Genomic DNA, 16,789 nt, shown 5'->3' with positions numbered 1-16,789 from the left:
ACCCAGGGGCAAGACTTATGCTCAGAAGAGAACTGAGAAGACTCTGAGCTTCACCTCAGGCTGATCCCTAGTCTCAGTACAAACCTGGCTAAAAGTTAAAGGAGTGTTCCAGCCCAGAACCCATCTACAAACACTGGGAGATGTGGATTTTGTTTGTTTGTTTGGGTTTTTCATTTTTAGCTCCTGGCATTCAAGGAAATCTCTGTCAAGACATTAGCCGGACATGAGCTAAATGGACAGAGACATCAGTGACCACACATGAAAAGGAATACAGTCTTTGCAAAAAATAGTTTGGAAAAGTACCTAAACAAAAGGAATACTGCAGCCTTCAACAATTCAAAAACAAAATCAAAACAGCAAAACCCTCAGGAAGGCATAGAACCTGATTTCCAGAGTTTGCCACATTATAATATTCAAATGCCTAGTTTTCAACAAAAAAAAAATCACAAGACATAAAAACATGAAAGAATGGCCCATTCAAAGGAACAAAAGTAATTGACAGAAATCGTCCCTAAGGAAGCCCAGACATCAGACCTACTAAACAAAAACTTTAAAACAACTATTTTAAACATGCTCAAAAGCTAAAGGAAAAAAGAAAGAAAAGAAAAAGCTAAAGGAAAACATGAAAAAAGAACTGAAGGAAATCAGGAAAATGGTTTATGAAAAAAATGAGATTATCAATAAAGAGACACAAATTATAAAAAGAAACCAAACAGAAATTCTGAATCTGAAAAGTACAATAACTGAAATGAAAAATTCACTAGAGGTGTTCGACAGAAGATTTGAGCAGGTAGAAGAAATAATCAGCAAACCTGAAGACAGGACAATTGAAATTATCAAGTCTGAAGAGCAGAAATAAGAATGAAGAAAGGTGAACTGAGTCTAAAGGACCTGTAGGACACCATCAAGAGGACCAACATATATATTATGAGAGTCCCAGAAGGAGGAGAGAGAGAGGAAGGGCAGAAAGAATATTTGAAGAAATAATGGCCAAAAACTTCCCAAATTTGATGAAAGATACAAATCTACACATCTCAGAGGCTCAGTGAACTCCAAGTAGAATATACTCAGACCCACACTGAGACACATTGTAATCAAACTGTTGAAAGCCAGAGACGAAAAAGCGAAACTTGAAAGTATTAGGAGAAAGCTATTTATCAAGTACAAGGGATCCTCTATAAGATCAACAGCCAGTTTTTCATCAGAAACCCTAGACTCCAGAAGGCAATGAAATGACATATTTAAACTGCTGAAAGAAAAACTGTTGACCAAGAATTCTATATCCAGCAAAACCATTCTCCAAAAATAAGGGAGAGGGAATTCCCTGGTGGTCCGGTGGTTAGGACTTGGCGCTTTCACTGCCAGGGTCCAGGTTCAGTTCCTGGCTGGGGAACTAAGATCCCACAAGCTGTGCTGCATGGCCAAAAAAAAAAAAAAAAAAAGAAAAAGAGAAAAAAAAGAAAGAAAGAAAGAAGGAAAAAAAAAGGGAGAAATCAAGACATTCTCAGGTAAGCAAAAGTTGAGGGAGTTTGTTACCATTATACTTGCCATGCAAGAAATGCTAAAGGGAGTCCTGCTGGTTAAAATGAAAGGACCCTAAACAGTAACTCAAAGCTGTATCTAAGACTTGAAGGGAGAAGTAAATAGTTCTACAATAACAGTTGGAGACTTCAATACCCCACTTTTAATACTGGATAGGACATCTAGACAGAAGATTAAAGATATGGAGGATTGAGCAGCTCTCTAAACCAACTAGACCAAACAGACATCTATAGAACACTCCAACACCACAATACACATCTCTATCAAATGCACATGGAACATGCTCCAGTATAGATCAGCTATTAGGCAAAAAAGCAACTCTCAGTACTTTTTTTGGCATCATTTATTTAATTTTATTTTTTATTGAAGTATAGTTGATGTACAATATTATATAAGTTACAGGTGTACTCTCAATAAATTTTAAAAGGCTGAAATCATCTTCAGCTACAATGGAATAAAGCTGGAAATCAATAACAGAAGGAAAGCTGTTATGTTCACAAATATGTGGATATTAAACAACACACTCTTTTTTTTTCCGCTGCAGAAAGTTTTATTGTTTCCATTTGGTCCAAGGCTTGGGAGAGAGCTCCAGGGTGGTTAAAAATCTGCCTAGTGGCTGCAGAGACGGGCTTCAGGCAGAAGCTCTGATGCCAGAGGGGCTCCTCAGAGGCTGCTGGATTTCAGAGACTCCTAGTCATGCTTGAGGGTGAGTACTTCCTAGAGATACTCGCCCAGCCCAGCCTGGGGACCAGCCATCCCGTGGAGGTTGGTCAGGTGGCACCCATCTTCTTGATGAGTTTCACCCCCTCATCTAGGGAGTGGCTCTCCAGGAAGTCACAGAGGTGGGGGTCTGCATGGGCAGAACCCAGGGCATGCAGGTCCAAAAGGGCCTGGTTCAGGTTCTTCTCAATGAGAATGGCGTCTTCCATAGCGTCCTGGGTTTTACTCCACTCATCCTGAGATGGCTTCTGCACATCCTGGAAGAGGGCACGGCCGCCGCGCTGGTTTTGCATTTTCAAGAGACACTCAGCGCCCTCGCACTTCTCTTTGGCCAATTCGAGGGAAAAGTGGCCCACGCCCTCCAGAGCCACGTCGTCGGGATCAAACTAGAAGCCCAGAGACAGGTAGGTGTGGGAGACCCACAGATGCATGTTGACCAGGCGGTTGATGGCGGCCTCCACCTCAGTGGAATAATTCTGATGAATCTGGGAGCTCACGGTTGATCGGTAATAAGGAGTTAATCTCGAAAAATGGTGTTGGCTGGTCCCGGTAACCGAGGATAACTGAGTGGCTGAGTCTGAAGGCTGTGACCGGAAAAAAATGTTGGAGGGTGGTCAGAGGCTGGAGCAAAGGGTGTCCCTGGGTCTGTTCCATCCAAACACTGTTGAAGCAAGAGACAGATGCACGGGACTGCTGAGCACACTGCTAACACACTTTTAAAGAAACGATGGATCAAAGAAGAAATCACAAAAGAAATTGGAAAATACTTGGGGATGAATGAAAACAAAAATACAACACGTTAACGAACGAAACTTGGGTCTGCTCGCCCACGTGCAGTAAAGCCAATCTATTGACACCAGGTTGTAGTGAAGGAAAGTGCAGCATTTATTGCAGGTACAAAGCAAGGTGTCCAGGTAGCTAGTGTTCAAAACACCTGAACTCCCTGGTGGCTTTCAGGGAAAGGTCTTTAAGGACAAGGTGAGGGAGCGGGGTTGTGGGTGTGTGATCAGCTCATGGACATTCTTCTGATTGGCCAGTGGTGAGGTAATCGGGAGTCAACATCATCAACCTTCTGGTTCCAACTGGCCTGAGGTCTACGTGCTTGTGGGCAGCATATGGTTACCCTTTTCCACCTGGTGGAGGTTTCAAGCATCTGAAAAACAACTCAAAGGATGTGGCTCAGAATATTATCTATAGCCCTTGAGATGGAACTAAAGGTTCTTGACTTTGTTTAATGGCTAAACTAGTATTATTTTGTCTTGATTGACTGTTTTCCCTCCTTTCTGCATTTTCTCACTTCTCTGATTAAATTTATGCTTTGGAACTTGAGGAAGGCCTAGGAGCCTAATGTTCTTCTACAGACAAGAGGCAGGCAGAGGACATGGCGGGGTCATGGTGGGGGGGTCTGTCCCAGGAAGGCCCCATAGGGTCCTGGTCAATTATAAACATACTAAAAGTTATCAAGAACCTAACTTTATACTTTGAGGGAATAGGAAAAGAGGAGTAAACTAGAATCAAAGGTAGTAGAAGTTAGGAAATCATAAAGATTAGAGCAGAAATAAATTAAATAGAGAATAAAGAAATAATAGAGATACTTCCCTGGTGGCGCAGTGCTTAAGAATCTGCCTGCCAATGCAGTGGATACGGGTTCGAGCTCTGGGCCGGGAAGATCCCACAGGCCGTGGAGCAACTAAGCCCGTGCGCCACAACTACTGAGCCTGAACTCTAAAGCCCGCAAGCCACAACTACTGAGCCTGTGTGCCACAACTACTGAAGCCCATGCGCTTAGAGCCCGTGCTCTGCAGCAAGAGAAGCCACCGCCATGAGAAGCCTGCGCGCTGCAGTGAAGAGTAGCCCTCCCGCTCGCCGCAACTAGAGAAAAGCCCGTGAGCAGCCATGAAGACCCAACTCAGCCAAAAATAAAAATTAATTAATTAATTAAAAAACAAAAAGAACCAAAAAACTTCGGGATTTCCCTGGTGGTCCAGTGGTTAAGACTCTGCGCTTGCAATGCAGGGGACGTGAGTTTGATCCTCGGTCAGGGAGCTAGGATCCCATATGCCACGCTGTGTGACCAATAATAATAATAATAATAATAATAATAATAATAATAATAATAAACCTTCCAACAGAGAAGTCCAAGACCAGATGGCTTCACTGGTGAATTCTGAATCGTTTATGGAATAATACCAATTCTTATCTAATTCTTCGAAATAATAGAAGGGGAAGTGACAGTTCTAACGAGACCAGAATTACTCTGATAATAGTGACAGGTAAATATGTTGCAAGAAAAGAAAATTACACACTGTGAGATAATAGGAAAAAATATATATATATATATTGGTCTCTGCCCCCGGTTCCTGGCACAGAGCTCCTGAAAACCTTGTAACTTCCTATGTGATAAGAACCCTCGGAGCATCTTTTGTTCTAATATTTGGTCTTTGACCCTAGTTCCTGACACAGAGTTCCTAGAGCCTCTGGAATTTCCTGGGTGATAGGAGTGTCTTTCGTTGTAATGATGGGACTGGGTGGGCTCGTGGATGGCCCCTGGATGGGGGCTGGTCACCAGGAGGGCCAAGCCATGATTAAGAGTTTGGAATTTTCAGCCACACTCCCTCCCCCACCATTCTCCAGAGAGGGGGGATGGCCTGAAAATGGAGTTAATGATTGATCATGCCTACGTGATGACGCCTCCATAAAGATCCCAAAAGAACCGGGTTCAGAGAGCTTCCGGGCTGGTGAACACGTGCAGGTGCTGCAAGAGGGCATGGAAGCCGTGCGCCCCTTCCCGGATGCCTTGCCTTCCACATCTCCGTATCTTTTTCATGTTCTTCTTCTTTTTTTTTTTGCCGGGGGCGGGGGTGGGCTTAAAACAGTAGCAATTTATTTTCTCACAGCTCTGGAGGATACAAGTCTGAAATCAAGGTATTGATAGAGCCACGCTCTTTCTGAGATCTATAGGGAAGAATCCTTCCCTGCCTCTTCTAACCTCAGGTGTTTGCCGGCAATCCTTGGTGTTCCTCGGCTGGTAGAGGCATCACTCCAATTCCTTTTTAAATTTAATTTAATTTATTTATTTTTGGCTGCGTTGGGTCTTCATTGCTGCATGCGGGCTTTCTCTAGTTGCGGCAAATCAAACCTATGGTGAGATACCACTTCATTTATTTTTAAAATGTATTTATCTATTTGTTTGTTTGTTTATGGCTGCGTTGGGTCTTCGTTGCTGCCCGTGGGCTTCCTCTAGTTGCGGTGAGCGGGGGCTACTCTTCGTAGCGGTGCGCAGGCTTCTCATTGCCGTGGCCCTCGTTGCGGAGCACGGGCTCTAGGCGCCCGGGCTTCAGTAGTTGCGGCGCACGTGCTTAGTTGCTCCGCAGCATGTGGGATCTTCCTGGACCAGGGCTGGAACCCCTGTCCCTGCATTGGCAGGGGGATTCTTCACCATTGCGCCATCAAAGAAGTCCCGAGATACCATTTTATACCCATTAGCATGGCTATTAGCAAAATAACAAGTGTTGGTGTGGAGAAATTGGAACCCTCTTGGACCTCTGGGGGAAATGTGAAATGGTGCAGCTGCCGTGGAAGACAGTTCGGTAGCTCCTTCCAAAGCTAAACACAGAACGACCATATGATCCAGCAACTCCACTTCTGGATATATATTCAAAAGAATTGAAAGCAGGGGCTCAAACTGAGCTTGTACACCAATGTACACAGCAGCACTATTCACAAAAGCCAAAAGGTGGAAACAATGCAAATGTCCACCAATAACTGAATGGATAAACAAAATTTGGTATATCCACACAAGGGACTATTACACAGTCATAAAAATAGAATGATGTTCTGATCCATGCTACAACGTGGATGAACCTTGAAACATTATACTGAGTGAAATAAGCCAGTCACAGAAGGACAAACATTATATGATTCCACTGGTATGAAATGTCTAGAATATGCAAATTCATAGAGACAGGAAGTCAATTTTAGGTTACCAGGGGCTGGAGGAAGAGGAGTTAGAAATGAGGAATTATTGCTTAACAGTTACAGAGTTTCTGTTTGGGGGTGATGGGAAAGTTTTGGAAGTAGATAGTGATGTTATACTATATGTATGCTCAACATTTCAGATGTACTTAATGTCACTAACAGTTCACTTAAAAATGGTTAAAATGGCAAATTCTATGTATGTTATATATATTTTACCACAATACAAAAATGCAAATTAAAAAAACTTTATAAAAATGGTATCACACCGTTACAATTATTTTCACTCAAGGGTCTGGATTGGAGATTTTTGCCTGCAAGTCTGGCCCATCCTTTTTCACTGCTGTATAGTACTCCATCGTAAGAACACACCTGAATATTTCCCAAGTTTCCAGCTCCTTCTTATTATGAACCATGCTGCTGGGAAGGCATGCACATGTAGGTTTCTCTAGGGTTCACACTAGGACCATGAGGGAGGGTCCAGCCATCCTCAGCTGTGTTAGCATGGCCAAATTGTTCTTCTGAGTGGTCAAGCCAATTCCCACGCCCATCACCAGTGACTCTGTCCCCTGCCTAAGAGTGAAATGGGATCTCAGTGAATTTTTTTCCCTGATGACTAGATTGAGCTTCTATTTATTGGTTGTCCTGGGTTCATCTTCCCAGAATTGCCTTTTCATGCCTGTACTGCATTGAAGAGTGTGTCCCCAAATTCATGTCCACCAGAACCTCAGATTGTGACCTTGAGGGTCTTTGTAGATGTAATTATTTACATTAAGATGAGGTCATACTGGAGTAGGGTGGGCCCTAAATCCAATGACTGATTACTTTGTAAAAGGACACATGAAGATGGAAGCAGAGATTGGAGTGATGCAGCCACACGCCAAGGGACGCCAACCAGTGCCAGAAGCCACCAGAAGCCAGGAGAGCGGCCTGGGACCAATTCTCCCTCACAGCCTCCAGCCCTGCTGACACTTTGATTTGGGACTTCTGGCCACCAGAACTGTGAGAGAATAAGTTTCTGCTGTTGTAAAGCAGAAATGTAAGACCCAGTTCGTGGTCATTGTTATGGCAAAAACAATGCCATCTGCCCATTTTTCTGTGTGGTGTTTTTTCTTTCCGTCTAGTGTGTCTGGTGGAGTGGGGGCACTTCATATGTCCTGGAAGCTATTCCTTGGTCAGTTAAATGCATCGCAGGTATCTCCTCTCTGTCCCTGGCTTATCTTTTCAATTTCTTGATGGATTTTTTTTGGTGGCCGAAAGTTTGAAACTGTGACTGATTCCAAAGGACTGTCCCAAAAGTATTCATTTTTTTTCCTTGTCAAGAGCAGGTTTTCATTTTTCAGGCAGTTAAGCCTGGGGTATAATTTTCTCTCTTCCATGATGCTCTCAGCCGGCCGTGACTTCCCTGCCTTCGGGGTTTGGGCCTCTGCCAGCGCCCCTACCTCTCAGAATCAGAGCTCAGTGAGGGAAGAATGGGGACAGCTGAGTGTGAGTCAGCAGGGCCTGGGCTGCAGGCGGAGCGGGGGACGGAAGTGGTCAGCTCAGGCCCTGGGACCGGCTGTGCGGATTCCTGGCTGCGGGTGGTCACCAGCACAGCCCAGGCCGGGCAGGAAGTGGGTCAGCTGAGGCATCAGGCTTGGAGCCCCACATGCTCACTGCCCGGAACCCATAACCTCCCGACCTCCTGCCCCCACACGACCCCCTCCAGCACCCTGGTTTGCATGCCTGCTCCCGTAATGGTTTCACTGACCACAGTGTGCATTTATGGAGCACCTGCTGTGCGCTAGGCCCTGGCTGAGTGTGGACCCCCAGCCCTGCCAGGTGGCTGGGGGAATCAGTTCCCTGACACTGGGGGAAACTGAGGCCCAGAACAGGGCAGCCCTGTGCATGACTCACACAGCGTGGTGTCCCAGCCACCCAGCCTCCCAAATCCTCCTCCTTGGCTGGCTGGGGCCCTCTCCACCTCTAGGTGTCCTCACCCTAAACACGGCAACTTAGAAGAAAAAACAGCTAGGAAGTTTCCACGTTTTCTCTCTTTGCCTCCCTCAGTCCCTCTCTCTCTCTCCTTTGTTCTCTCTGCATTTCTGGTTTTCTGTTTCTCACCACCACCCCCATCAGTGTGTGTGTGTGTGTGTGTGTGTGTGTGTGTGTGTGTGTGTGTGTGTGTGTGTGTGTGTGTGTGTGTGTGTGTGTGTGTGTGTGTGTGTGTGTGTGTGTGTGTGTGTGTGTGTGTGTGTGTGTGTGTGTTGGGGGTGGGGACAGCCTGAACGCACCCCTCCTCTCTTCCAGGGGACCAGGACACATCCGGGCAGGTCTGGACACTCCTTGTAGAAACTGCTGACTGCCTAGTGGCAAGATGCCAGGGCAGGAAGGAGCCAGTAGGAAGGTTGAAGAGGGTGTGCAGGAAGGCCTAGTTTGGGATTTCTGGTGTGGTGCTTTGCCCTTCTTACCCCCACCCAGGCCTGTCACACTCAGAGTGTCCCAAGATGACCTCAGCATCTTCCCCCAAAACTTTGGGTTTTGAGGGATGCATAGGAGTTATCTAGGTGTAGATGGAGGAGGGGGGACTTCCAGGCAGAAAAGACAAGCTGGGGTCAGCAGAGACAAGGGAAAAGGGGTTCAGATGTCCAGCAGAGGAGTCTGGCTTGCTCCTGTGGGCCAAGGGGAGCCACCGAGGGTGTGAGAGGCGGAGAGGGGCCCAGGCAGATCCCTGGAATGGGATGGACTCTTGTCTGAGACCCTCACCTTTAAGACCGAGAACATCCAAGTGAGAGCTGAGGGAAAACTCTGTTGAATGGGGCCAAGGCTTACCCTTGAATGAGCCTCCCTGAATATACCTTAGACCCTTCAGCTGCCTGTCTGTCCCCCATCACAGCTGGGACCCCTACACTGTACTCCCAGCCTGGAAGCTGCTGGTTTCCTGGTGTGTCCCCAGTCCAAAGCCCAGTGCACAGTAGGTAATTTATAAGTTCCTGGAGCAGCCAAGAGGAGATGGGGCTCTAGAGGCAGGGAACAGGCAGGGTGGGGGCCTCAGCTGGAGGAGGTGCCTGGCCTTCAGGGGCGTGTCATCCCCCTTCCCCTCCCCGGAGGCTCCTGCGCCTCCCTGCGCCCCCTGTTGGCCTCAGAATGGAACACCCAGCCCCGACCCCTCTCCTCTCTCCCATAGCTTATTGCACACCTATTATGTGCCCAGGGCTGTTCTGGGTGCAACAGACACAGGGGACCCCAGACAGACCTGCCTGTCCTCCGGGACTCCCATAGAACTAGTCAGTTACTACCCAGAGTATGTTGGCACGAGGGTGGGGGGGAACCAGGCAGCTATGGGAGGCAGAGGAGGTACCTGGACAGCCAGGAGGGCTTCCTAGAGGAGGAAGTAATAGTAGTTGTACTTATTAAGTAAGTACTATGCGCCAGAGCTGTAAAAGCAGAATCTCACTGAATTCTCACACAAGGCCCATGAGTGTGGGGAACGGAGGCTCGGGGAAGTGGGCCTCAGATCGTCCCCCACCTCGCAGCTTCTCATAGCCTTTGGAATAACACCCAGACCACTCGCCAGGCCTTGAGACCCTGCGCCATCAGCCCTGCTACCCCTCCCACATCCCCTCCACCTGAATCACCCAATCTCCTCCACACACAGCCATCCCTCTTGGCCTGCAACTTGTAGGGTACAGTTGAGGTCAGGGGGTTTCTCTCTGGGCAGCGTGGCCAAGGGTAGGCGGCGGTTCCCGTTGAACCAGGGAGGTGAGGGGAGGTTTCCAGGATTTGGGAAAAGGATACCCCATGTAAAAAGGACACAGCCCCTTCCAGTGACCACAGGAGCATCTATATGGTACACCTGGGACCCTGCTCACACCCCGGGGCCGTGGAAAGAGCCAGCCTTAGAAGCAAAACCACCGTGCTATAGACACCTCATCTTGGGGTGCAAAGACCTTGGGGGCTCAGGGACTTGGAGGGGGTACCCCTTCCCCTGGGACCCATGTTCCCCAAAACAAGCCATTTCCTTACTGCTGAAGCCCCTTCTTCTTTGAAGGCCACTGACTCTGGAGTGTCCCCATTCCTGCTGAGGACAGACACAGGGGGATGACCGAATCCTGTTTCCGGTGTTCAAGCTGCTCAGTCCAGAGTAGCCGGCTTGGGTTCACATTCCCGCCCCTCCTCTCCTTGGGACAAGGGGCTTCAACTGACAGAGCCTCAGTTTCCCCAGCTGTAAAAGGTGGTAATAGCACCTCCCCCACAGGGGAATTCTGCACACACTGGGGGTCAACATGATCACGATTCAAATCCCACTCCCCACCCCGCTTGCTGTGTGACCATAGGCAAGTTACTCAACCTCTCTGTGCATCAGAACCAAGGCAGTGGGTTGTAGGAGGTAGAACACTCAGTACAGAAATCCTCTCATCATTATCCATTCAGCATACTCATTGCAGTGGCCACACACCAAGGACCAGGTCACACACCAAGCACCAAGGACAGAAATACTGGTGATTTGAGGTCCCCTCTGCCAGTTGATGACCCCAGGTTGAGGATGATCCTGGCGGATGCCAGCTTCTCACAAAGACACACAAGAAATTGCATATTTCAACTGTTTTATTTGCTTTCTGGGGTGTCAAGTTTGGGGTCTCCCGGGGTCCAGCCCCCAGCAAAGTCTGGCAGACTCTTGCCCGGCCTGGGGTCCCAGACACGGCGCTTTCAGACAAGGCACTCATAGGGTTCAGGGAAAAGCCACCCCGAAGCTGCAGGGGCTGGACCCTCCTTTGGGGACAGAACACGGGGTCACCTTCAGCAGGAAGGGTTTTTCCTAGAGAGAGATTTATGACAAGATAGAAACCTGAGATGTTAAGGGAGCTCCGGAAACATGCCTGGGCAGGAAGAAGGCCAACTCTGTTTCCCACGATCCAGATGGGTCTCCCGTGGCATCCAGCCAGGCCTTGGGAGCAGAGAGCCCAATTCCAAACCGGCTTTCTCTGGGATTTCCTCCAAGTGTGCAGGACACAAAAGCCACTGGCCCCAGGTCCCACCCCTGCGAACGGCTTGGGTGAGGCCGGTCTGGGCAGCGGGGAACCAGGGCCTGGGGGTGCTTCTCTCTTTCCCATCCTGTCCCCTTTCTCTGTGCCCCATGTGTACTGCAGAGGCAGGCACTTCTGTGGGTCTCTGGGCAGCTGAAGGGAAGCCTTGGGTGAGGAGAGGGAGGAAGAGAAAAAGGTCTTAAGTGGGGGGAGAAGCTTGGGCTGGACTGGAGCCCTTGGGGGTCTAGGAACCCCTGAAACTCAAGCTGTGACAACTGCCCCTAAACTGGAGGACAGGATCTCGTAGCAGGTATGCCCAGTGTCCATCCAAGAACTAACTTTCAAGATGTGGATTTTGGGCAAATGTCCTTTCCCCTCAACAGCCATTCTGCCCTGGGTCTGAGGGGGATCCTGGCCTTTAACACACTTCTTCACTGCAAAGATGGAGATGTTTTTCCTCCCAGTGGCAGCCCTGGTCCCTTTACGAGGCACTTGTTCCATGAGAAGGGAAATTTAATTGGGGTTATAAAAACAAAGCCCTTTTTAGCTCCCCACAAGTCTGTGGAGGCCATGAGACTCTTGGCCACGAGGGATGACCTGACAATAAGGCAGCAGCCTCTGCCTGTATGACCACCATCAGCGCCTCACGCTGGCTGCAGGCTTGAGAAGGCTTCCAGTGGCCTCAGGGCAGAGGCTGGGCCCTCAGAGGAGAATGGGGCTCTGTCCCACCATCCCCGAAGGGGACTTCTGTGTTCAGACACTCCAAGAGGTGAAGAGGTCAAAGGTCAACAGTCTAGACAGTGGCAGCAAAAAACAGGCCAGTGTGGTGGGTGGATTTCCACGAGCAGCTCCCTTCCCCCGCCCGGCCACCCCTCGGGGGAACAGGCCTGTGGGTGGACATACACACCCACTGGCCCGGCTTCCTGGCAGAAACTTCTAAGATAACAAAAAGGCATCAACAGTATCCTTTTCCAGTCGTCCCCTTGAGCAGGCCCTTTCTGTTCTAGAAGTTTCCACGCCAGCAAAGAGCAGGGTAGCTGAAAACTATTTTTCTTGCTGAAACTATCACAACCTGACCTTTCCCCAAAGACCTGGCACCGACTGGGAAGCCATGACCTCTGCCCCCACCCCCTGCTGCCCCACGGCCCTGTCTCTCTCAGTGGCCAGGAGACCTTGGCTGTTCCTTGATTGGACCAGGTGAGCCAGGTGGCACCAAGCCCAGTCCACCAACTGGAATTGCTGCTTCTTCCCACCTTTCTTTCTATCCACTCCGTCTTAGTTCTTTTCCGAGCTACGTACTCATATGCAGACCACCGACCTCCTTTTTGGTGGGAAGCGGGGCGTCAAAGGGGCTTAGAGAAGAATAAAGTTATAAGGTGCAGAGGCTCTGGCACCTTAAAGGAGATGCCATCACCCGACGCCCAGATCACTGTCTCTGCCCCCATCCCCCACCTCAGTACCCTCCACAGGACTCACCAGAGAGAGGCCCCCTCCACTTTCCTATGAGTCCACCCCCAGCATCACTTCTCACTTTTCCCCCACCAGCCTTCCCGCCACATCCCTCAGCCCATCCTTCCACCATGAACACTCACTGCACCCACCCCTTCTGGCATTGCTCACCTCCGTACATGCCAAGCTGCACCCACTTCACAGGCTCATCCCTTTCCCTATTCTGTGCCCCCGACAACCCAGACTCTGAAATGACAAGGCAGAAGGAATGAGACTTGGCCCCCCTCTTCTCACACAGGGACATTTTTTTCCGGGACCCAACAAATGCAGACAGATATACCATGGATTGAATGGCTGAGTTTGCCCCAAAGAAAATGATAAAAAGTAATTAAAACAGGAAAATTTAAAAGCTGGCAGGGAGCGAGTGAAATGTTTAATGGCTATCTGATTAAACAAACATCATGAACAAGGACAGGGTTCTGGTTTGACTTGAGGAGGAAATCTAAAACCATGGCAGGAACACAAAAATGACACGCACACACTCGACAATGATCAGACAATAAATTATATCTCTAAGTTGCTAAACCACATGGTGCTTTAAACAGAGAAGAGAAGGGAGGACAAAAGAAAGATGAAAATGCAGAGTTTGGGGATGGTGTGTCTGGGTTCCGTGGGCACCCAGCTAAGCTCAAACCTGGCTCACTTCCAGTCTTCCCTCCCTACTCCAGCTTGCCTAGGTCCATTTCCTCCTCAGAGCCCCACACATCAGACCTTTAGAGAACAGAGCTAGTTAGAGCCAGATGCCATTCTTAATAAGACCTCTGGGGGACCCCCTGGCCTTGAGCCCCCCGCCGCATTCAAAACAGCCACAACCTCTGCTCACAGAAGCCAGCTGAGTGAGTAGATGCCATGATATCCTATGCTCCAGATTTCTCAGGAGACTGCAAACTCGGACCAGGGATGTGGAGGGGGCATTTCTGGCAGATGGAGGGTTGGCATGGAGAGGGGAGCTAGGTCCTGATCATTTTACCCTGCGGGCCATGGTACACAGCCACCATATGCTGACCCCACGTCACCATATGCCATATGCTGACCCCATGTCACCCACCTGTGCCCACTTTTCCCCTCCAGAAAAAGCCCAGGACTCAGAAAATGCATTTCACTCAGAAACCTATCAACTTGGTCTCCAAGCGACACAGCAGCTCAACGGAGGCAGCAACCACCCTGGGCATCGGAACAGCGGGGAAAGAGGGCGAATGTTTAAGAAAACAAAACAAAAATCTCAGTTGTTTTCAAAAGAGCTGCATGCTGGGAAACACCAACGTGATCCAACACAGCATCAGACTACAGCAAGCTTCACACTTAGTGAAGCGATAAAACTGCGCATTCTCCAAAAAAATAGAAGAATACTTCCAAACCGTGTGCTTTCCTCACGGTTGCTCCTGCCACCCCCTCTCTCTGATGGGTGCCAGGGTCCAGCTGAATTTAGTTGCCTCCTGGGAGATGTCACTCTCAACCCTGCTGGTAAGTTCAAAGTCACCGGGGAGTGAGATAAAAATTTACCAGGGACTGAGATAAAAATTTACCGAGTCCCAGGCGCATCCAGAAACCAACTACACGAAGCCTGCTGGCAGCCCCACCGCTCTCCTGCTCAAATACACCAGCACGCATGGAGCTCAGCCCCCAGACTCCATTTTGGCCCTCTCCCCTTAAGGAAAACAAGCACCAAGACTGAAAATCCAGGTCAGATGTGGGGTAGGTTTGCAGCTCCTATGCACTTTTCCATTAAAAAAAAAAAAAAAAGTCATGTGCATGTTGAAATGAGAGTCTGCTTTCCCACCGGCAGCCTGGCCGCAGTGGCCCCGTGGGTACAGCTCACAGCTCGGTCGTTGAAAGGGTCAGCCAACCCTTTCAGTCTCCTGGGGCACCAGCCACCCCCCGCTCCCTGTGGTCTGGCCGTGGGCCCAGTGCCACAAGCCCTGAGCAAGGGGACCTCAATGTCACCCCCAAAACAAAGTTGTAGGTCCAGTGTTCAGGGCAGGAGGCTGAAGGGGCTGCACCCCAGGAAAAAGAAAAGACACTTCTGTGTTTGGCTAAAGCCCGCGTTTTAACCAAAGGGAATATAAATTACTCTGTGCCCAAACTAGCACTATTGTTTTTAAAAAGAGAATAAGAAAGAAGAAAAAAAGCCATGCCACGTCCCAAGGCGGCCCTTGCCGGGGCTGTCCAGGCTGCTGGGACATGGGTCGGGGTAGAGAGTCTCCAGGACATGTTTACATTTGGGAAGAAACAGTCACGGACGGAGGGAACTCTGGAATCCCTCCACCACAGACTTAGAATGGCAGGCAGCCCCAGCCATGGGATCACGGAATAGAGACACCTGAGCGGGGTTCTCTGCAGAAATCAGGACCTCCCCGCTTCCTGGCTGCCACAGCTGTATCCCCAGATGCAAAGAGAAATAGAGGAAAAAAATCTTCACTGTGGCCTTCAAATCAACCAGTGCTTTTGCAGAGAAAAAGGGAGAGGAGGTGTGTAAGTTGGCATATTTGATCCAAAACAGATCCCCAGCTGATGGGCTCGTTCTTCCCGGTCAGGCCCCGGAGGGCGGACGTCTCTCTCAGGGTCCCTGGCAGAATGAGGTCTTGGGAGGCCTGAGCAGCAATCAGTGTTTGTGGCAACAGTTGAGTTTGCCTTCTGACTGCTCTAGGACGTCCAGCATCTCCTCGATGATGGCCTGAAGCGCCCGGCCCAGCTGGTCTGCATTGTAGGGCTTGCCCAGAGGGGGCACATGAACAAAGGCTGAGCGGCCGTGACTCTGGTACAGAGAGGTATAGTAGGCGAAGTCGCAGAGGTACCTAAGCCACAGGGCGTGGGGGATGGGAAGGAGACCAAACGGGGTCAGAGAGTGAATGTTCCATTGAAATCCATCATAAGACACCCCCCCCGCCCCAACCTCACCAGTCATCCACAAGACGGAATACTGCTTCTCCCTCCCCAGGCCAGCCAATAAATAAATAACTCCAAGTGCTGGGGTGTATGTGGGGAAGGAAGCAGTGTGAGATGCTGCTGGCTGGGATACAAATTGCCCCACGGGAGCACAATCTGGCAGGCTAGAAAAATTACAAATGTGCAATATTCAATATTTTGTGATAAACCTTAATGGAAAAGAATATGAAGCAGAATATATATATATATATATATCTCTCTCAATCACTTTGCTGTACAGCAGAAATTAACACAACATTGTGAATGAACTATACTTCAATAAAATTTTTTTAAAATAATTTTTGGGCTTCCCTGGTGGCGCAGTGGTTGAGAGTCCGCCTGCCGATGCAGGGGACACGGTTTCGTGCCCCGGTCTGGGAAGATCCCACATGCCGCGGAGCGGCTGGGCCCGTGAGCCATGGCCGCTGAGCCTGCGCGTCCGGAGCCTGCACTCCGCAATGGGAGAGGCCACAACAGTGAGAGGCCCGCGTAACGCAAAAAAAAATAATAATAATTTTTTAAAAATTACAAATGCATAGACTTTATGACCTGATGTTTTGAGTTTTTAGACTATCTCAGGAGCCATCTGCACACGAGCACGAGAAAGACGAACAAGGTATCTGCTGCAGCATGATGTGTAAAAGCAGAAAAACAGGAAGCAACCGGCTAGGATCTGAATGTCCCCCCAAATCCCCTCCCACCCCGTGAGGACACGGCCAGAAGTCGGCAGTCTGCAACCTATAGGAAGGCCTTTATCAGAACACCACCATGAGGGTGCCTGGATCCTGAACTTCCTTGCCTCCAGAGCTGTGAGCAGTAACTTTCTGTTGTTTATACACTGCCCAGCCTGGGGTTTTTTTTTGGTTATAGCAGACTAAAACACCACCTAAGTGTCCACTGACAGAGGAGTGGCTTAATAAACTCTGGTTCATCTGCACAGTGGAATACTATGCAGCCGTTCACAAGGCAGGCAGTGGAGCCACAGGAAGACAGAACTCGCTAAGACCCATGTCACATGCCCACAAGTGAAACCAACGAAGGGAACTCTCATGAAAATGCACACCACGTAACCCCATCCACGTGAAAGCGAAGTGAAACAGGACAAAATTCGA

The 16,789-nt window shown here is 49.2% G+C and overlaps 1 protein-coding gene across 5 annotated transcripts in view; it reads right to left on the bottom strand.

Annotated features, from left to right (window-relative positions):
* Nucleotides 1-1,903: 1,903 nt before the first annotated feature.
* PGPEP1 (pyroglutamyl-peptidase I) overlaps nucleotides 1,904-16,789 on the bottom strand; it is a 42,525-nt gene continuing 27,639 nt past the window's right edge. For 2 of the 5 annotated variants that reach the window (XM_060296913.1, XM_070045302.1), the window contains one exon: nucleotides 1,904-2,923. In XM_060296913.1, the coding sequence (XP_060152896.1) occupies nucleotides 2,725-2,923 (199 nt within the window). In that variant the 3' untranslated portion in view covers nucleotides 1,904-2,724. Of the gene's footprint in view, nucleotides 2,924-11,343; nucleotides 15,548-16,789 lie in introns of those variants that run through there. The other 3 variants (XM_030880109.2, XM_030880107.3, XM_030880111.3) reach the window with 2 other exon arrangements.

The sequence above is a fragment of the Globicephala melas genome, chromosome 3, assembly GCF_963455315.2.
Source record: "Globicephala melas chromosome 3, mGloMel1.2, whole genome shotgun sequence".
Lineage (NCBI taxonomy): Eukaryota > Metazoa > Chordata > Mammalia > Artiodactyla > Delphinidae > Globicephala > Globicephala melas.
Note: the sequence above shows the minus strand (reverse complement) of the source record. Positions and strands in the feature narration are given on the sequence as shown.